The 22,979-nt window shown below is 29.5% G+C and overlaps 1 protein-coding gene across 7 annotated transcripts in view; it reads right to left on the minus strand.

Annotated features, from left to right (window-relative positions):
• The window catches only part of Oga (O-GlcNAcase), a 102,682-nt gene that overhangs the window by 64,149 nt on the left and 15,554 nt on the right, over positions 1–22,979 (minus strand). For 5 of the 7 annotated variants that reach the window (XR_012755436.1, XM_075358528.1, XM_075358554.1 and 2 more), the window contains exons 2-7: positions 21,191–21,242; positions 16,618–16,951; positions 12,051–12,213; positions 7,216–7,491; positions 1,774–2,102; positions 734–940 (exon numbers count right to left, since the gene is read on the minus strand). Coding sequence is in view for 6 of the 7 variants with exons in the window: in XM_075358528.1 (XP_075214643.1) it covers positions 734–940; positions 1,774–2,102; positions 7,216–7,491; positions 12,051–12,213; positions 16,618–16,951; positions 21,191–21,242 (1,361 nt within the window). In the remaining variant the exon portion in view is untranslated. The remainder of the gene's footprint in view (positions 1–733; positions 941–1,773; positions 2,103–7,215; positions 7,492–12,050; positions 12,214–16,617; positions 16,952–21,190; positions 21,243–22,979) is intronic. The other 2 variants (XM_075358545.1, XM_075358536.1) reach the window with 1 other exon arrangement.

Below are 22,979 nucleotides of genomic sequence, written 5' to 3' on the forward strand. Positions count from 1 at the left end.
AAATACTTAGTATTTTTTTAATCTTTTAAAATATTAAAGCTTAATTTTTTCTTATACATCAAAAAAGTATAATTTTATAAACAAAAAGTAAAATTTTCCTTTAATGAAACTGCTGCTAGTGAAAGTACAGTAAGGTTTCTAATATCAGGTTCAGTTTGTCCTATAAGCCTGCTAGGTCCTCAAAGCGGGGTTTACACATTTTTTTGTTAATCATACTTCAAAAATGGAATTTCAGTTACTTGACTCTTCTTTTAAAAATTGACTATAGACCCTGAACTAACCAACACTTCTATTCATAAGTTGGATAGTTCTCAAGGTTTTTAAAGCTGTACATTACATTTATGGTTTAGGTTTCCATCCATTTATTGATTGGTAACACAAGTCCCTATTTATCTCTTCAAGTCCACAACCATAGTATGTACTACTTTAAGTTGAGCTGAAAGGGAATCCTTAAGTCTTTAAAGAAATATAAAAGAACAAGTATCAGGATTATACTTGGCATGGAAAGAAAAACACAATTTTTTCATTGTTATCTTTCCCCCACAAATAGTTACACACAAGCTGTACAGATAAAAAACAAAAAAGAAGAAACCAACTGAATTCAGCAAACCAGAATGGTTTGTAGGAATATATAATGATTTTAAAATACAAAAAATTCTTCCATGAAATACGCAAAGGAAAGAATTAATAGTATCCATACATAAAGTAATTAACCAATATAACATTAACTTACTGAATTGTTTTCAACCATAGGAACATCAGGAGATGGGTTTTTAACATGTGCAGGTGAATTTGTTGGAGTAGAGTTGCAGTCCATTGGTTCATTCAAAAGTACTTTACTTTCAGAAACCAATGAATTCATAACAACTGGTGGTGCCACTCCATTCAACTGTGTTACACTTGTTGGCTGCATTAAACTTTCATTTCCATTCATCTGAATCTGAAAATTAAATTAACTTCTGAAGCAAAAAAAAAAAAAAAAAAAAAAAAATACTTCTTTAAACATACTCAAAGTGACTTATATGAATTGTTACACAAGCTTTCAAATCCCCTTTAAATGAAAAATTATGAATACTAAATACAGAACAGAGTTCATAAAAGCACATGGAAACAAGAAACAACCACACTTATCATATTACATTTTATAATAAATAAAGTGCTAATTTTACAATTAATTAAAAACAAAATGAATAATTTTTCTTTTTTCTTAGAAAAATAATGACGTGCTAGAGAAATTAAATATTCTTGGTGATAATCTTATACACACCTTTCATTTTTTTAACGGACATCACAACCTAAAATAATTAAGTAACATTTGATATCATTAATAATGATCTACAGAAAATTAAAAAGAAAATCTATTTTTTATTTATTTTTTTGACAAGGTTTATACATAAAAACCTGCTGATACTGCAGTTGCTATCTGTATATCAATCACAACAAAAAGTGTCTATCAGAACTTAAAAAATTAAAAAGCAATATAGTGTAATAAAAAAATTAATGTCTACAACAACCATTCATTTTCGATAATATTCTCAAAAAAAATATGTTATGTAATTAAATAAAATTAAACCAGAAGCCAGTATAAAGATACTGTAATGAGATTTTACTCTTCATCTATTATTCCTTCATCCGATCAGTCCTACCATTGAATTAACAAAAACCTAGATTTAAAAAGAAATTAATGCTATCTACTTATCTGAAATTGTGTTTATAAATATTAAATTTGTTAATATCTAAATGGATAAATTTTTGTATTAACATAAAACTGACCGTGCTACACACTTCAGCAAGAGCTTGTAACTGGTTGTTATTGTGTTGAGCAGTCGCTGATGTAACATTTGTAGTAGTTGTTACAGACATACATGTGTTAATTGACGGAACAATAATAGGCAGTGGAAGTGGTAATGCTGGTTGTGGTTTTGTAATAGGGCCCCATGCTTGTTTACACCTTTGGAATTCTGGTAGCCAGTCTAATATTGCATTCTGAAGGGCGCGACGTGGATGATATGTATTTGCAGGCAATGATGCAGGTACATCTTCCCCAGCACCACCATCTTCAGTCTCTGTCTCTAACTTAATATCAGCAGATACACTGTCACCTAAAATCAATTGTACATGTTTTAATAATTTGCATACATATATTAAAATTAATACACACCTGGATGGAAAATAATAACACTTACCAAAATTTTTTTTATAAGTAGTGCTTTCATGGTTTATCCATATCCTCAGAAAAAGTAAAATGCAAGACATAACTTACAAATATGTAAAAAGTTGAAACTGTGGAAAAGTCACAAAAGTACTAATAAAAAAAATTGTCAATGTTCTTTCTATTTCTGACCATATCGGCAAGTTAATCTATTTTATCAAATAATTATAATGTACATGATTAAATAAAAAAACTTAAAATCATTCACAGAAAGATATATATACATACTACATATGCACTGTACTATATCTATTAACTTTTTTTAATATTATAAAGTATTTTAGTCTGTTACTAATTATTAATTAGTTCAATTAAGGGTATTTCATTTTAATTCAACAAATGATCAGTGCATCACTATTTTTGATTTTGATGATATTTGGTATATGATAACTACCCAAATTGTAGTGGTCAAAAAATACTTTTTTTATTTTTAAAAAATTAAAAAAAAAGTATTTTTCTTGAGTAGTAGAATATTTTCTAACTTGCCAACAGGTAAAAACAACCATTTTTGTCATTTTTTCCATGAGCTTTAGCATTCTTATTTTACATCACACAGTCAAAAAGGGCTTTTTGAAAAGAGTAAAGATGTACTTCATCTTAGTATACTAAATTCATTTTGTTGCATAACTAAATTTTGTAATATTTACTGAAATTACATTTAAAAATTGTTTTTCAAATTTTGGGTCCAAAATAAATAATTTTTTAGAAGGTTTTCTACCTTTTAACTCTTAGGTACTAGTAGTACTTGTAAAAAAGAAATTGGACTGTTACTGAGTGACCTTTATTAAAAAAAAGCTGCCAAATTGTAAGATTCTGAAAATGTCTCAGTTTTGGAGCCAAAAACCACATGTGGGATAGGTGAAAATATCTGAAATGATTACAGCAGTAAGTATGTTTTATGTACTTTAAAACCATAGAAAAATCTATTTTGTTACTCAAAGGGATTGATGAGTAATGAAGCAATCAAAACTGCCAAAAACACCATTCCTTCCGTGAACAATGTTATCCAAAAAATTCACAGCATGTATTTTTTCAGATAATAATGTAGGCCTACTATACAAAATATTTTGATATGTCTATAATGAGATAGCTTATATTCTAGTTACTTTGTTACTGAAAGTATGACTCACACACACAAACTTATGTTTAAACATGAAAGTGGATATGCATGGACATGAATGTGTGTAATCCTGAATGTAATCATTATAGAAGGTTTTGATTTCAATGTGATACGTTGTATTGTTGCTAGTTAATACTGTGGTTAGGTAATGTATACTTATTTATAAAGTAATTTTATTAGCAGTGAACTTCTCTTTAATGCGATATCTTTTATTATTAATTTTATTAATTAGAGAATTTTTTATTTTAGCTGTAGATAGTATGTATGAGTTATGTATTCCGAAAGTCTGGGTGACCTCTGAATCAGAAACATTTATTTTAGTATCGGTACACATGACATTAGTGTTTCTGATTGCTTATGTCAGCTGCGTATACATTGGCAAGTGGTGGTTAGACAAGTAATTGAAGTCAAAATACATGAAAATGAAGAGGAATATCGAATACAGTTTATTAATCCACAGGGTCCAGGTACTTCATTGAGGGATAATCAAACATGGGTTCAACTGAAATTTAAAGATTCTCACACCTTCAGAGCCTTTTCTATCAACTACTGGAAGAGTAGTATTCATCACCAAAGATGAATGAGGGGTTATCAGTTCTACTCAATAAAAAAAATGGCAGGAGCACTAAGTAATATTAGTTAAGTTTGTTATCAAAAAGTGCAAGATTTATTCATAACTTCCATTAGCAGGAGTAAAGTAAAGTAAAAGTGGTAACAACTTGTTAATGTATTTGAATTGTTTATCATTTTGTAATTTTTATTTATCATTATGTAATTGACTATTTATAATTGTTAACTGAATATTTATTAATTATCAATTTATTCATTCTAATGAGTTTAGTTATAATTCTTATAATCTGAAAAAATACATAAGATCAGTATTTTTGAAAACATTTTTTACAGTTAGAAGAAACAGGGTTTTTAGCGGTTTTGTTGGCTTCGTTACTTGTCAACCCCTTTAAGTAACAAAATAAATTTTATATGGTTTTGAAGCACATAAAAGGTACTTACTGCTGTAAACATTTCAGATCTTTGCCATCTGTCCCATACGTGGTTCTTGGGCTCTAAAAATAAGACATTTTGAAAATCTTACAATTTGGTGGCCATTTTTTTTTTTTTAATGAAGGACACTATATAACAATACAATTTTTTTTTAAGTACTAATAGTACCTAAGAGTTAAAAGATAAAAAACAGGCCTCTTACTATAAGTCTTTCATTATTTTGGGCCCAAAATTTGAAAAACAAACAATTTGTAAATCTAACTACAGTAAACATTACAAGATTTGGTTATGTAACAAAATGGATTGTGAGTACACTAAGATGAAGTTCCATCTTTAATCTTTCCAAAAAATCCTTTCTTACCTCTGTATGATATAAAATAAGAATGCTGCAGCTCATGGAGAAAGTGACAAAAATAGCTGTTTTTACCTGTTGACGAGTTAGAAAATAGTCTACTACTCAAGAAAAATTTTTTTTTAAATATAAAAAAAATATTTTTAGCCAGTACAAGCTGGGTAGTTATATACCAAATATCATCAAAATAAAAAATAGTGATGCGCTGATCATTTCTGAATTAAAATGGAATAGCCCATCAGCATTGTGGAAGATTAAGTCAAAACAATAAGAAATACTTATATTTTTTAATTTCAGGTCTTTCTGTTGGATGACCATTCCTGGCTATAATTATAATTAGGAAGTAAGTTTTACTTTTATAAAGTATTATAATAAGTAGTGGTAGAGATGAAGATCAACTCCACCAAGAGAATAGCTAGAACACAACAGCAACATATAGGTGGTGAAACTTCAAAGAAGAATGATATATTTCTTTACTCAAATGTGCAGTGTGACGTACTAGCTATCTTTAAAATATTTAAAAAAAAATTTATTGTTGATTTCTGAATTTACAAACCAAACTTGCAACAAAACTTAAAAAACAATAAAAATGTTATTTAATACCAAATAGCCACTTTAACACACTTGAAGAATATAAAACTAACAACACAATGTTGATCAACAAAACAAAAAATTAGGTCATACAATCTAAATCCTTTTCCTTCTGTGCAAAGCCGAAAATCATAACATGTTTTACAAAGTTAAATTTTTATACATTGCAGATTGACAAATAAATGTATAATACATGTCTATAAACAAACTGTTTAATACAATTTTTATGTATTAGAATATAAAGACTGCTAAATTTGAATGAACAGGCATCACATACAATAATATGGAATTTTTTTTTCAATAACCTTTGATGCAGTGTGTACAAAAAAATGTTCAACCGGGATAAAAACATATTTACTGGTCAGTGACTATTTTACAGAAATGTAGAGGATAGAAACTCAGGTTTAATTTGGATTACTGATTTGTTGGTGCTGTACATTTCTTAAGTTTATCCAGATCATAACAAGTAAACAAACAATATGATATGGAAAAACCAATCTCACTAAATTATATTAGTTTCCATACAGGGCTCCTACCGAATTTTAAAATTAATTTTTCATTACCAATTTAGTAAAAATTTTCTGACTCTCATAATGTTATGCTACTGCCATTTACTTGGTAAAATACATATGTATTTTATGTTTTGCAGCCTCCACTATACCCCCCCCCCCCCTAGCTGTTGAACTCTCTCACATTTTTTATTATTTTTTTTACAATATACATTTAAAATTGGACTATTTTTGTGATAAATTATTTCAGTAAATTACATTGCACAGTAAAAAAAAAAGAATATTCAATAAGTTTCTCGCTTAAAAATGAACGTAAATGAAGGTAACCAAAAGCAACACAGATAAGAAATAAAAACTAACTAAAGCAATTTTTTTAAATAATTGGCTCACACCTAAGATTGCTTAAATTTTTTTCTCAAAAACTTGCCAACATTATTTTGCAAAATATTCAAAAAAAAAATATTTAATAACGTGGTTTGCATAAAAATGCTAAGAAATACAGATTTCAATTTAACAATGAATATGTATGACCACAACTAAAACGGAAACTAAAATCACTGTGACTAAAATAATATAGATAAGAAAACTAGAACAACAGAACACCTTATTTTGTACAGAAAACAAACATTATAACATTTACTTGCAAAATATTCCGTCATTATTATTCTAACATATACTAAAAAATTAAAAAAGTAGTAACAATATGAGATCTCATTACATACATATTATGTATGTATAAAACGTTGGGCAACTTTTCTTCAGTATCTTTAGGTTCCTAATGGTTTGCCCTTTTCTAGAAGTTTAATTTTGGTGGCTATCTGTACTTTTTCTGCCAGATTGTAGCTTTAAATTTTTCTCTTTTCTTTCTCCAGTTTTTTATGTTTTGAAGTGTTCACTCAAAACCCTATAGAAGGGTAAATACTTCCTCCTAACAAAAATGAAATGTTTTTCATTTAGAAAAGTACACTGGCTATTGCCAACAAAATTTCAGCTATTTGATGCCATCCACTTAAATTAAAAGTTTAACAATACTGAGTTAACATTTCTGCTGACCAAGTCCTGTTGGAGGATAAGTATCATAATGAAAAATTGGGATCTAAATAAGGAGAGCAGTGAAAACATTTTTATCTTTTAATATCTTTCATCCACAGATTCAATATAATCAAATGGTGATAATATATACTCATATTAAACAAATAATAAATTATAAAAAAATTAATTTTTATATTTCAAAAGCATTAAAACTATTTTAAAAGTAAAACATTATTTTTGGCGTAAAAGATTAATTATAAATATTATTATATTTTTTTGAATGCTACTAAAAAGTTGTAAAGTTGTTTTATTAATTCGCAATTCTGTAGGCACTGCACAAATGAAATTACTCAATTATTAACTTCTAAAAACAAAAAATTATTAAAATAAGACTTACTAAGTTCTCGCTTTCCATCAACACTGCACCGAGACCACTGAGCTAGGGTATGAATTGCAATAAAATTAGCTCCATATTCACAATTAGGATTTGTTAGAACACCTCGCAGTTTTGGAATAAGATCTGGTGAGCGTCCTTGATAAGGTCCAAGGAATACTCTTTTCTGATCATAATCATTGGCATGCAAATTATCCCAAATTACTGGAGGTCTTCTAAGAACTTCTGTTATTTCTTCTATAGATTCTACTGTAAGTACTCTTGATATCACTTTTGAACCTGTAATTAGAAACAAAGTTATTAAGAAATGATATAAAAATACTTTGAGAAAATAATAAGGAAAAAAAGAAAACCAGTTTTAAATAGAACTAAATAATTTTTGGAAGGGAAGACCTTTGATCTTTGCCTTCTGGTGGTTGATGGAAATGTAGGAAAGACCAAACTATTATTTCCTACTGAAACAGAAAGTCAATTTCCCCAAGGAACAGAACGTTTTCTATTACTTTATGTTTTTTTTACATATAAGTTTATCTGTTCTTATGTATTTTGAACAAATTGATTTTAAGATTACTGTTATTACAAGCTCTTTCACATTTGAAAAATAATAATATATAACTATTAGCTAACACATTTTCAATGGTTCCACCATCATCAGAGGCACAATTTCAAAATGTGATTTAAAATATAAAAAAGAATGTTTCTTTTTAATCTGATAAATTACAATTGCATGTTACTTTTCATCATAATGACTGTCTCTTATTACTAAGTCAGTCAAATATAAAACGGACTCTTCAGTTTTTTACATTCATTAGTGCAGGAAAACATATAAAAAAGGTAATAATGAAATACCATTAAACTTAAGAGAAAAGTATATTTTAGAATCTAAAATTAACAATTATCAATAATAAAATTTTCAAATGTTATTCAGTCAACCAAGAAATTGGCAAAAAAATCACAAATTATTGCTTACAATTATTTTAAGCTTCCTGAAAGTCTTAAAAATATAATAACAAAAAATTTTTAAATAAAATTCAACACTAGAATAAAAGCTATGGAAATCAAAGAATATATATAAAATTATTATTACTTAAAGGTATACATGAGCATACACAACTGATTAATAAAAAAAACAACAGCTTAAGAAAAAGTAATTATCAAATTTGTAATTAGTTTTAAGTTGCTTGTGCAGATTTATATACATCTCTGCAGTATATGATAGAGATGGTATATTGTATATTAATTTTGTAACCTGTTATCAATACATAAATAATAAATATTTATTAGCATTTTACCTAGTCTCCCTGAAGTTTTACAAGTTTTTCCCAAGGGTGACTTGAGGATAACTTCCTTAAAAAAAACCCAGTTATCCTATGTGCTAATTGCCGTGAGAATTAATGTTTTCATGAAAAATAATCACATCTCTGTTTGACTGATAGCACCTTTTGTTCTTGTATGACAGCTTTCACTTTGTCCAAAAGGTGGCAGTAAAATGCAGCAATCACTATCCAATGTTTATGGAGAAAATTGACAAACAATATGCTTTTCCAGTAACAGAAGATGTTTGCTAGAGCTTTTCCAGCTGACATTTTTGCCTTTACAGGACGAGGCTGTCTGCTCCTTTGCCACTTTATATTTGTCAATTTCAACTTAGGAGTGTAATGATAGACCCATGTCTCATCATATGTGACTATTCAATGCAAAAAATTACTTTCCTCTTGGAATTATTGAGGATGTTTGTCATTTTTCTATCCTATTTTGAAGAATCAATTATTCTGGAAGCGAAGAGCTTTGACTCTTTTTTTAATCTTGTTTAGCTTTGTTTAGTCTTTTACTAAACAAATATTTCCATTACTGAGTGATATTAAATTTGAATGCTGGATATTTATTTATAAAGAAAGAAGATGGTGGAAAATAATTTTTGTTTAAAGCTTATGATGTAGCTCCATTTCCTGAATATAAAAATCCATGACAAGTCATTATAAAATATAATAGAGAAGAATAAAGAAAAGCTGTTTGATTCTTTCAAAATTTTCATCACATTGAAAACCACATACTATGGTAATTCAAGAAAGTGGATTGTATGCCCTCTCATAAATCACTTAAAAAAAAGATGTATTAAAATTTCCTGATTGGGCGAACATTGGAATATTAATGGCTTATGTTAATATCAATGTGTTTATGTTATGTCAAATGCTACAGATGAGCAAAAAAACAACTCACTGAATAATTACAGCAAAAGATAGATTTTAATAAAGCACTGGTGGAAAAAAATAAAAAAATTCATCTCATATTATAACTAGTAGATAATGTGAACAAAATTTGCAGTATGGCCATAGAGATGGAAAGCAAAGCGGCTGTGATAACAGACAACGAAACCCAATATAACCTAATCCACAGAAAAGACTTGTTACACATCATATCCCAAAGCAGAAAGAGAAATCAATATTCTGTACTGGTCTAGAAAATGAATACCAAACAATATGGAGTCAAAAGAAGATGATAAAAGATAGACACTGACCACCAGTATGAATTGGTAGTGTGTAGAAAGAATGTGCCAAATGCCATGAACAGCTTGCTAAGAAAAAAAGATATTTTATAATGTGAAAAGATTCTGTACACATCATGGGATAGTCAAAAAATAATAACAGGCACACTTGATTTCTAACATACCATAGAGAAATTGATAGATGGTGATTGTAGTTTTGATGACTTTGAAATACATATCTACTACATAGAAAAAAATCAGACTTAAAATTTATTTGAAGTAAAAAAAACTAACTTTTAGTTTTCAAACAGTATAAATAAAATTGATTTTTATTAAAAACAAACTAACTTAATGAATTCTACTTTGCTGACACGTGGAAAAATTCCAATGAATGGAGTAGGAGGATGTGACAAAAAAGGGCATGCGACATCACTGATAAATAGTGGTTTTGAAACACAGTAATGTCGGTTACATATTTTTTGTCTTCAACACTGTGCAATCTTAGCTGAAAATGGCTGATACACCAGGTCCTTCTGGACTCCAGCGTGAATGCAGAAATAAACCTCCAAGAAATAAGAACTATTACAATATTTTTTGACTATTGTCAAGTTTACCAATGAAAATGCCACAGAAGTTTTGTGTTGTCTACAAAAGTGAAATCCTGTATTGCAGATTGAAGGATGTTACACTTGAAGAGTTAAAAATATTTTTAGCCGTATTGCTTCACATTGGCACTATTTTGTTGCCTCATGAATACTGATCCTCTTATTGATATACCAATATTCAGAAAGTATATGTCCCAAAATTATACTGGTGACCATCTATAGAAGATAAGCTAGTAATTGACTTTTTTAACAATAATATGATTAAGATTTATTACCCAGGCAAAGAATTGTCTCTAGATGAGCCCAAGGTTCTCTGGTGTGATCGTTTAATATTCCAACAATATATAAAAAACAAACACCATAAGTATGGCATGAAATTATATATACTAACTGAACCAAATAGTTTGGTACTTAAAATTTATGGATATGAAGGGGCCATCTACATTTTAGATGGTACTGGTCATACAAAAAATGTAGTGATGCATTATTGCAATAAAAGTTAGGCAACTGTCATGCAGTACATGTTGATAATTTTTAAAACCATTAGCCTAGCTATCAAATTGCTTGACCAAGATACATACTATACTAGTACTGTCAGAGTGAACAGCAAAAAATCCACAACATTTAATGCATTTAAAAATTTTTTTAAATTAAAAAAAAAGGAGAACACAGATCTGGGATTTGTAATGGAGTGCATGTAGGGAAATGTCGTAACTAGCGTACTGTGGATTATATTACTACTGAATTTTGGAATCAAATGGGCTTTTTACAACTGAAAGAGGCACTAAAACTAATAAAATAACATTATTAATAACTACTATAAAATTACAGTAGCTATTTAAATTATAATAACTTTATGCCTGGAATAAAAAGAGAAGATCAAATGATGGCGTACTACCCTTGAAGCAGAAAAACCACCCAGTGGTAAAAAGACCTTTTATACATATTTTACAACTAAATTTGTTAAATGCATACTTTTTATAGTCTACACACGTTAAGCAAGGATGTTTTTACAATTTTCAATTAGAATAATAAGAAACTGATTATCATCCCACATGGCACTAAATATTTGACCAGTTGCCAAACCTTCAGAAAATAGTTCCCACTGCATCAATAAAATTGAAAAAAAATCTACAAGAGAGAAGAAAGGAATGAAAGAATCAAAAAGTGTAAAATCTGTAGACAAAAGAAAATAAGGAAACAAACTCTATATATGAATGTAATACGTGCATCATGACTTCTTTTTCTTTAATTTCTGTCCTAATACATTCAAAAACTCCTCTGTATTTTTTTTAGGTTCACTGTTTGGACCAACACAATTACTATAAATCTTTCTTAAAATAACTATAACTAATTCAGGCTTTTTTTACTTTTCCACTTGTTTCACTCACTCCTTAATCTTTTATAAGTAATCATCTTAATCTTCTCTGTCAATCTAATAAATAATTATTGTTATTTTAATAATATAATGAAAATCAGTTGCAGAATGCATAATGAATATAATAAGATATGTTTGGTTAAAATGTTAATTATTCTGTAAATTGAAAATATAAAGTTCCCAGTTTGCATATTAATATCTTAATAAAGAGTGTATTCAATTTACACAAAAACACACAAATGAAAAGGTTTTGTGCTATTATGCCATACATGAACTAGTTTTTAGATTTTAAACTAATACTAACTCCATACAACCAGTAAAGGAACTATTACATCAAAATTAACAAATTTATTATGAATAATAACTTAACCTGTCCACATGATGTCAATCTCGGGAGCCAGCTTAGAACCGAGTGTATTTAGGTACTCTGAATTCTGTACTGTTGGCATAGCACGGGCAGCACAATACTGTGTTGGGCACAATAAGAATCTTGGATGACCAAGATGTTCAAATATCTCATTAGTAATGGAGACCTAGGAATCAAACACACTTCATTAAAATCTAAATCATAATAAAAATAACTTCATGGGGAAAATATTTACTAAGCAACATTGGCAGATGTCAAACGTATATGTTATGACATTTGTTCTTGAGTAAGACCATGTTATACATAAACTTGGAATCTATCTATTTGTCAACAGCTGGCACTCTTCCAAATGAAGTGGAATTAAAGTTATGCAAGGGCTTGGACTAGGCAGTACCTAATGACACTGCCTTGGTTATCATTCCTCATTGATGCACTATCTATTCCACAACAAAAAGCACAACGCGTATTTTGATTAAATGAAATTATATCAGTTGTTATTGCTCAATGGAAGTTTAGCAATGAATACATTTGACAAATAGGACTGTATGTCTGCAATAAAACTATTTAAAAGAGGAATTACTGGGGAAGCTGCACGTATCAGAAGAAAAGTCAGAATCCATATTTCATTTACTTAACCCAGCAACTAATCTAAATATCCACATCTGGATTATGTTAAGACAAGATTTTTTTAAATTAAAAAAATAAACATAATAATATAATTATTGTAGGCATACTATGTTCTAAGAAGATGAAATTGAATGAGGAGGTCAAAAATATGTGGCAACCATCATGAAGTGCAGACATTACATCCCCTGATTCTTTATGTGAGAATATGTGAAGCTCATGAATAATTCAAAGAAGATTGATGATTTTAACTATCTGCAGGATAGGATAATTAAAACCACAATAACCATTAATATCCAACATGCAGATAAACATGTAGAAAGAAATTAAACATAGTCAAAATATTTGCATAAGACACTGTACTCTACTAAATTAAAAAATATCTTAATCTTTAACCTTGAATGGTATACACTCATTTAAGAGTTATAAAATTATTTGTAAAATAGTAATTAAAATAGAAAAGCAGAAATTGGGTTTTTATTCTTTTTTTTATAAATGCCAAGTTGCATAACACAATTTTTTCAAACAAATATAGCCTAATATTTAATAAGTTTAGTAAATATGTGATTTATATAATTTTCTACCATACACATGTATAAAAAATTTTCTACTTATTGTAAAAATATTTCAACAGTGTTTTGTATTCAAATGCTTCATCATAAATTAATATAAAATATCTGGATGTGAGTGTTTTACTGTCATACCTGTAAGCTGAAATGAAGATTATATTTTACAAGTTTATAAAAACACATTGAATGGTAAACTCATATCCAGATATTTTACACTAATTATGAATCATATTTAAAAAGCACCATTAAAGAAGCTTTCCATAAATAAAATATATATATGTAAATATTAAGTTTGCAAATATTTCAATATAGGAGATATATTTTGTTTAACATAATACTTTATTTATACCAATGCCAATATGCAATAACAAACAAATCTCCAGAATATTACTATAATGTTTTCTACTTCAAATTTGTTTGAACATGTTACTGCATTTTCAACTGGTTGAATTGTAGTAACTGTTTACATGAATTATAACAAACCTTTCAATGTCAATATGAATTTCAATCAATGCTTCAAATTGAAAATGGAGGTATATCCAAGAACTTTCTTTAGATAGAATTTAACAAAAAATTATAGCAGATTTATACGTAAATTGCCCATATTTTGCAAAATTACTTTTTACGAGGGGTGGCAGAAATCTAACACACACTGAAGGAAGAAGAGAACACTGCCCGCAACAAGTAATGAACCTGAATGATGGAACCTGAAAACAGAAGATAACACAGAAGAAGGGAAAACAAAAGAGACAGAAACAGAAAAGAAGAATTTGACCCAAATTAAGGAATGTTGTAAACAGCTTCTGAAACGCTATCATGACAAGGGAGCTGACTTCCTTTTCAATACTGTGATGGGAGACAAACTTGGGTGCACCATTACGACCCAAAAAAAACAGCAGAGCGTTGAATACCGGCACTATGGTTCACATCAATCAAAAAATTCAAAATGCAATCCTCTGCAAAAAAACCTCTTGCCAATATTGTGGGATTCTAAAACATGTGTGTGTGACTGACTACTTGGAAGCTAGGTAAACTAAATTTTGTATGTTTCATGATATAAATTTTGTGTGATATACAGAGATGTTAAAACACCTCAGGAGACATGTGTCATGTTTGACAATCCATGGAGCTAATAATTCTGTATAATACGAAGCTCGGCTAATAAATTTTGCACATATATGCGTAGAATGGGAATGAAAAGAAATACTGGAATGAAATAATAAATGAATAAAAGTACAATAACTTAGCTATAAAATGCAGTATTAATTTTTCAATATAAATCCCGTTTACACTGATAAACTTTTACCAACGTGACAAGTTTTTGTGTTCTGTCAATGAAAAATTCTGGTGGTTTTTCTCAGATCCAAGTGGCTACAGCTTCCTTCACCTCATTGTCGGTGGTGTAATGATTATTTTTGAGATCCTCTTGAGATGAGGGAAGAAGTGGAAGTCGCATGGAGCCAAATCCGGTGAGTATGGCAGATGCGGAATAGGCTCAAACTTCAGCTTGCGAAGAGCCATCAAAGAGTTTGCATGGCACCCATCATGCGCAAATTTTACAGTAATCCAACTGCTCAATAATATGGCCTACTTGTTCTTTAGATATGCCTGAATAGTGATGCATTGCTGGGTGATTCGCCAGTCACTTTGAAGCAAATCATCCACCTCCTTTCGATGCTTCTCGTCAGTTACAGAAACTGGTCATCTGCTTTGAGGTGAATCCTCAATTGTTGCTTTACCAGCTTCACGGCAATTTAAGCGAAATTCAACACACACCTATTCACAGAACTCCTGTCAACAGTTTCATTACTGTAAATCAATTATAAACAATAAAAAATATTTGTAAGATTCACATTTTCGGGGAATACGTGGAATAATACATTAGGGGTATTCATTTCACCATGGACAATGAACTGAAGGATGCAGTGAGGCATACATCAAGGAAAGAACACCAGCATTTTTCAATGGCAGAATGAGAAAACTGGTTCCCATTAGATGAAATACGTAACTGTAAATGGTGACTGCGTGGAAAAATAAATTAAGTTTTTGCAGCAAATAAAGTATACTTTAATGTCAATTTACTTCATTTGACTATCACATTTTCCATTTGTGAATTATGAACAATTATTCACTACATTTAATTCAACTCCACATATACTTTAATCCTAAAAAGCATAATTTCACATTTTATATTTTCTCAAATTCATACACTCAAATAAAACATTTAAAGGTAAAAAAGAAAAAAAATCAGGTACTGGGCTAAGATTTTGCTAAGAGAATAAATATGATTGAAACTGGGTCTTCAAGTATTTCATCATGCTCACATTTTAATCTAAATGCTCATCACTTTCACGTTTATAAGTTCATGTTAACTTGCTCTTATTGTGAAAAAATATCTTTAAGAAGCATGGCTATGACTGGAAGAAGCTATAACCTACTCTACAATAAACAATTACAACTAAAATAAAATGTCTACACACCTTTACCAGAAAAATATTAACGCAAATAAGAAATCAAACTCTGTCAGAGTTAATTACATGAACAACAAGAGATCAGTATAAAATGAAATAAACCACAAAAAAAAAAGAATAACATAAATATGCTAACAACAATAAAACAGGTTGTTAAATAAAAGATTTGTTCAAGGTTCATCAAGTAATGTAATTTAAAGTTAGGTGAAAATTATATTATCAATCTAAACACCCACTTTACAAAAAAGAGATTTCCAGTGAGATTGGCTGGAAACTGATAAAAATACAAAGGGTAAAACCATTATCAATCAAATTGCTGTACTACTGTTTCATGTGTAAATAATGTAGCTTTTCAGAAGAAAGATATGCTAAGTATATGTTAATTATAAATATGCACTTTAATGGTCTTCATTATTCTATAAAGAAATGGATTTCATACGCAAACAGCAACAAAATTAGGTTGCCATATAAATTTATTACAGATATATGTTCTGTAAAAATTAATAAGCTAAGATAAAAGAAAGTACCTAGGTAATGTAATCATTTACTGTATTCGGTTATCAAAAATACCACTGAATTAAAAACCTTAGCAATAATGGGTATGTTAAATTAAAGATACTACTGTGAAGACAAGAATGTGCCTTCTATCAACACCAGCCACAAAATTATAGGCCACTGCTCATAAATACAGTGATCTCTATTACATTATAGAACTGGCAGAAGACCTACCGGAGATCTAAATGTGATTTAATTAATGTTTACTTTTAATAACAATCAGGTTTGCTTAATTTCAGGTAAGAACATAAAATTAAAAAACTAACTGCTAATAAAATATTGATGAAAATTAAATTACCAATACTACACCAAATACTAATTACAAAGGATAAAAGGCCATTTTTTATGTACCTGAGCATGAGCAAACGACTGGAAAACTTCCTTGTCTGCTTCTGACATTTCTGGTTCAATATCATCAAACAATAAAGCAAAAGCGGCGCAACCAAACTGTGAGACCTGCTCAAGTTTGCGTTTAAGAGCAGCAACTTCTTTAGCACTTGAATATGTTATATCCAGTCCTGGTGAAAGAGCATAATAAAAATGGATGCCATTCTCCCTAGCAGCAGCTATTAGACCAGTGAGGTGATCAGCTTCCTCAACAGTATAGAGCTCTCTCCAATAGGCTCTGTGCTTATAGTCATCTTTTGGAGCATATAAATACGAATCCATGCCCCACTTCTTCAATCTTTAACACACAAAAAAAAGAAGATAAAATTTGGTAAAACTGAAATTGTTTCAGCATTTTAAATGTCATAAAAAAGATGATCCTTAAATCCCACACTCCAGAAAATTTGCAAATGTACCTCCTGGTAGTAGGGATAAAATAGAAAATTACAGTTACATACGTTTATTAATGCAGAATTTTTTAATGTAACATGGGTTCCTTTAAAAGGTCAGCTATACCTGTAAAGAATTTGACATTATACGAGGAAGTAAATTATTAACCGCAATATAGTTATAAATTTTATTGTAATACAAATAGGAAACTTACATGTACATCACTTTTCAACATAGTCCCCTTGTATTTCAACGCACTTGGTCTATTGTTACACAAGCTTCCTGATGCCCTCATAAAAGAAGGTTTTCGGTTGAGCTGCAAGCCAGGAATGTACTACTTCTTTCACTGTTTCGTCTGAGGTAAATCGACGGCCCTTTAATGGCTCTTTGAATGGACCAAACAAGTGGCAGTCAGAAGGAGCAAGATCACAAAGTTGAGTTTCTGGAGTGTTTCAGCAGTGTGGATGGGCATTGTTGTGCAACAACACAACACCTTTCGACAGCAGTCCTCAGCATTTTCGTCAAATTGCAGGCTTCAGCTTGGCAGTAAGTATCTCACTATGATGCGCACTGTTTATTGTCGCACTCCTTTTCATAATGTTCCAGTACTGGGTCTTGTGAGTCCCAAAAAACCGTAGCATCAGTTAACTAAATTGCAGATAATAATTGACTTACCCTCGTAACAATGAGTTTCTAATTTAGAATATTATTTGTGTAATTTTTTATAAGTAGAAATAATAATTATTTTGAAATATACTTTGTGACACTTGTGTGAGTAAATTGAGTATAATATATTATATTTCTCTTTTTTTTATTGAAATTAATCTTTTTAAGTTTCACAATATTCCTTTGTACAGTTAAATTATATTTTAAATGCTATTAATACAAACCACCTAATACTGAATATTGAGGTAAGTCATATCTTACTTTAATTTTACGTTAAAGTACTTTCACAGGATCCCACATCTTCAGTTATGATAGAAATATTTAATTAAACTGCATGTTAAAGATATTAAAATAATGAAGATCGTGGAGTTAATCTTCATTACGTACATAAATACAAAAAAACTGAATTTTGTTTGTATTTATGTAATACTTTTTTAATATATTTAATTTTATGTCATCTTTATTAATTTCTAATTTAGAAATATTATTTTCCATTAGTTTAAATATTAATTTCAATTTGATAAACCACTGGACAGTGTTTGAAGGAGACAGTCTTATAAAAACTGCAACGAACAGCAGCACTCACATAAGCAATTTTCATTATTTAAGTATGCAGTTTAATTAGATATTTCAATCATGACTGAGGATGCAGGATCATAGAAAAGTACTTTTTTGGTAAAATTAAGCTAAGATATGTCATATCTCAATATTCTGTACAAGGTGGTTTATATTAATAGAATTTGAAATCTATATTCTTTTAAATGTTGTGGTAGAAGATAAATGCTTTAATGTCAAATCCTTAAAACAACAGTTTTAAGACCAAAACAATGTTTAAAAATATTATATTACAAAATCAGTTATTCAAAGAACTTAAATCAATGAAAAAATCTGATTACTGCCAGTGATTTTTACTTTACTAGTGTATGCCACCCACTATGATTTCAGCTAACGTTTTTCCCACAGAACTGCAGAGTTTAAAAGATGCACGACCTATAATGTGTTGGTTGATAACAGAATTTCATCATGGACACAGTGAACCGTGAAGGACAAAAACCTACTATAAACTACTTAAATACCAGTCATCTGTATTTTTAGAATACACTACCATCCAATACAGCCACTGATGTTTTGGATGTGCATACAAAATCCACCACTGACACCATAAATTTTAGGAATGTAATTTTTTGAGGCAGCTTCATCCTGCCCCATACCTCCCAATAATCTAACCAAAAAATATAACATAACCTAACCTTAAACACATCCACTGACAACTAAAGCAAAACAGGATATTAATGCTACTCCAGAAAAAGCTAATATCATAAAAGACACATTTAAATGGATCAATGCTTCTATCCTCTTGTCACCTTGTTTAATTACACAAATACAAATCCACAACTGACCAGCCATTCTGTATTGTCTCTTATTTCTAGTTTTTGCAAGTTTCCACATTCTGGGTGTGTGCATCGGACTGTGAATGAAGAAATCAAAGAACAATTTTTACTTTAAGATCCCATCAGACCCAGTCTTTTGTAAGTCCCATTCATTTGAACAAATAGTGGTTCCAACTTAATAAACCTCTTTATAATAGGCATGAGAATAGCATCATCCCTTGCTGGCACAGCCAGAAATAAGCTTCTTTTGTGTTTCTGGAAATACCTCCCAAAACCCACTGCTGACTAATCAACCTGCCTCTGTCTTATATTTTTGCCTGGCAAACTCTAATCAATTTCTATGAAATCAAATACACTTCCAAACACTTGTTGCATTTTGCAACATGTACTGGGGTGATACCTCTCTCAAATAATTATTGAAATCATAACCTTGTTTTTATCAATTTCCAATTCTCTTTAGAAAAATAAATCAATGGACATACATATCATCAAAAATAAATAGGTTAGGCAACTTTCAGAACCAGCAACCTGGAATTCAAAAGCAGCATCTCAACTCACACAAATTTCTTACCCTGAAAGATTTATTTGTTACAAAACAATTACTCATCACCAATCATGATTAGAATCATAAAAACATAGACAGAAAACAATAACGTATTGCTGGAACAACCTATTACAGTTAAGAATTAATAATGGCAGTCACAAGACTAATAAAATTTGTAATTTAACATGACGAACAAGACAGAATAAATGAGAAGATTAAAATGAATGACCTGTACCGAGAATAATAAAAGACAACAAGAGAAGCCATATTAAACATAACATAGCTACACTAAAAAAATAAATCAAAAACATATTATTATAATAACAGTACAAATCAAAATAATGAAACAATTAATAGAATTACTGTAATATAATTCCACATTACACAAACTCAAACAAAAACACCATATAACGCATTAACAGGATAAAAAAAAGCAATAAATGAATTTGGTAGGGATAAGAAGCAGGTGGCATATAACAAGAAAGTAATGTGGTTTTAGCAATTAATTAAAAGTATGTATACATTAGAATGCTTATTTTTGTAATGAAATGTGATTCAATCTAAGCAGCTTTTTAACGCATAGAATAAATGAATTTAGAAATAAATTCACTTGCATTGCAAGATTATCTCAGCATGGAATATAAAGCAAATGTAGTATTTAAGGCATACAACCAACAGATTATTCTGTGAAACACACGCAAATACCACACTTCTTTAACTATGAAAATCGTTCAAAAGACTTAGGAAAAGCTACACAACAATGTATTTACCAGGAAATTGTAACTAAGTTTATGATTTTATAGCCTGAAGACAGAATGATATCAACAAGGCCCTTTCACAACACATACACCAGTCAGAACCCAGATTTTTAAAAGTTGAAAAGTTAACAATGTAAGAAATGAACATTAGAATCTAAAATGGGAAATAATTAGAGTAGGAAAAGATATTAGATAGAAAAAAGCAGAATAATAATGAAAGTGGAATAGGTAGCTGGTAAAATGTTGGAGAAAGTGAAAAACATTAATGAGTTATGAGAGATTCTATACTTATAATCTGTTAGAGCAATGAATACTTTAGACAGGCAGTAAAAAAAAAATGATTACACAAACACATCACAAATTTTAGGCTGCTTAGGTGAAGTATGAAAAAAAAACATATAAAACTAAAGAAATATTTTAAGATTTCAATAAATGTAGTACAATTATTGCAATTACAAGAAGGTATGAAAGAGAATTACTACATCAGTTTGACACATCATGTACATACATAAAAAACCAGGATAATTTATACAATACAATATGTTCTGAAAGATCTACAAGTGAAGAGTAGTATGGTTTCAGAAAGAAAATGATTTGCAAGGATGTGATGATTTCTAACAAAGGTATAAAACCCCCATTTCATTTACTATGAAAAAAGAAAGTGGGTGTAGCAAGTATAAGAATCACTGTGATTGTTGGTGATTGAAATGAACTCCATAACCAATGCACTAAAGATCATACACATTTCATCTACCTAAGACATAGTTGTAAAAACTTATAATACTTACTTTTGGAATAAATCTTTTCGTTGTTCTGTTGTCCAAGGTCTTCCATAGAAACCTGTCAAAAATAAAAACTTTAATATTGCATAATTTCTTCCATTGCTTTACTATGTAAAATGACTTTAATATATAGACATTTAAAGGAGTGCATATCTTGCAATATTCCTGCCTTTTTTAATTTAAGAACTGTCATTTTCTCGACGGTTTTTTCATTAATCTGTAGTAAAACATAATACTCTATGTACAAAATATGTTCAAAAATTCCTAGAGTTGGTTCATGTAGTTTTAAATAGCAATTGTAATAAGGAAACTTTTGGTTATGTGCTGCTAGCTAACACACCCGCAATGTTTTGATATAGCCAGATCTCATGTTTCCTTTTTCAGATGCAATCCTACACTTGTTTGTTTTGTATTGTGTATCTTGCAATGAAAAATATCAACTGAACAGTGCACAAATATTAAATTTTGTGTATTGTTTAAAATATCATTGTCAGAAATTAACCTCTAAATGATTCTTTATTTTAAGTCATATTATTATGCCCTTTTGTTTCACTAAACCTCTGTTATTTTGTCCATTTTTTTACATATTTTTTATCTATGCAATGAAATTTAACAGAAAAACTAATTCAAGGGCCTATTTATATACTTTTCTTATCATGAAATGTAAAAAATATTTAAAAGTTCAACTACCATACTGCGTACTTCATTTACACATGATGTACAGGCCATTTTGCACTAATAAATATCACTTACAATACCTAATTGTCATATCAATAATATTGTAAACCACTAGTAGCAAGTAATGCTAATAATAACATGAAGATTGTTTACTCATAAAAAACTACTGAATTAGGTTACAGTAAACAACTTGTTATTACCTATTTACATATGATCATATCCACAGACACAAACAGTTGGAAATAAAAATATGACTAAAATTTACATGAAAATAACAGTAAAATTATGAAAATGATAAAATAAATAACATAAATAAATAATAAAACAATCACAAGCACAAGTTTAGGAATAATCAAAACAACGAAAACAAATTTATGGTAACTATTGTTCAGAATGATATAAAGCAAGTCATAGAATAGAGAATCGATATGCTACTAGCGTTTCACTATTGAATTAGAGTAAAAATGGAACTAGACTCACATACATTGCAGTAACTCTTCAAAAAACAGAATAATACAGGTCAATTCAAAATAACCAATGATTTCATCAGAGACACTTTTAAGCAAAAAAAATGGATGAAGAGTTATTTTGTCAAGGGCAATTTTGAATGAAGTAATTAATGATGAGTTATCTCATCAAAAACCAGTAAGGGGTTAAGGGTGCTTGAACAAGCATTTGGAAAAACAACAATGAAGATAAAAGTAGTTTATAATCGACATCTTGTTTTAGTGCTGGTTGTGTAGTGTTGAAGATGGTATTCATAGTGGGTGCCTGTCTTCCTCAACAAATTAAAAAAATATCAAGTGTTTTGGAAATGCTGTATGAAGTGATCGAAGAAAAACAGAAAGGAAACAGCATCGTAGTTGGGATATCAGTTGAAAGTTGCCACAGTATTTTCCTTAATGATCTGAACATGTAGTACTACATCAACACATTGCTCCAAAAATATTGTCTACAGATCAGAAACAAACTCATATGAAATTGGCAGGACACCTCATCTCTATGCCTGAACAAGATCATAACAGAAGATGAGAGATATGGTGTTTTTTGTATGATCTACAGACAAAAAATTAGTCATCAGAGTGGAAATAAACATCTCAATGATCACAAAAATTTC

This window comes from Lycorma delicatula, chromosome 1, assembly GCF_047948215.1.
Source record: "Lycorma delicatula isolate Av1 chromosome 1, ASM4794821v1, whole genome shotgun sequence".
NCBI classification, from domain to species: Eukaryota; Metazoa; Arthropoda; class Insecta; order Hemiptera; family Fulgoridae; genus Lycorma; species Lycorma delicatula.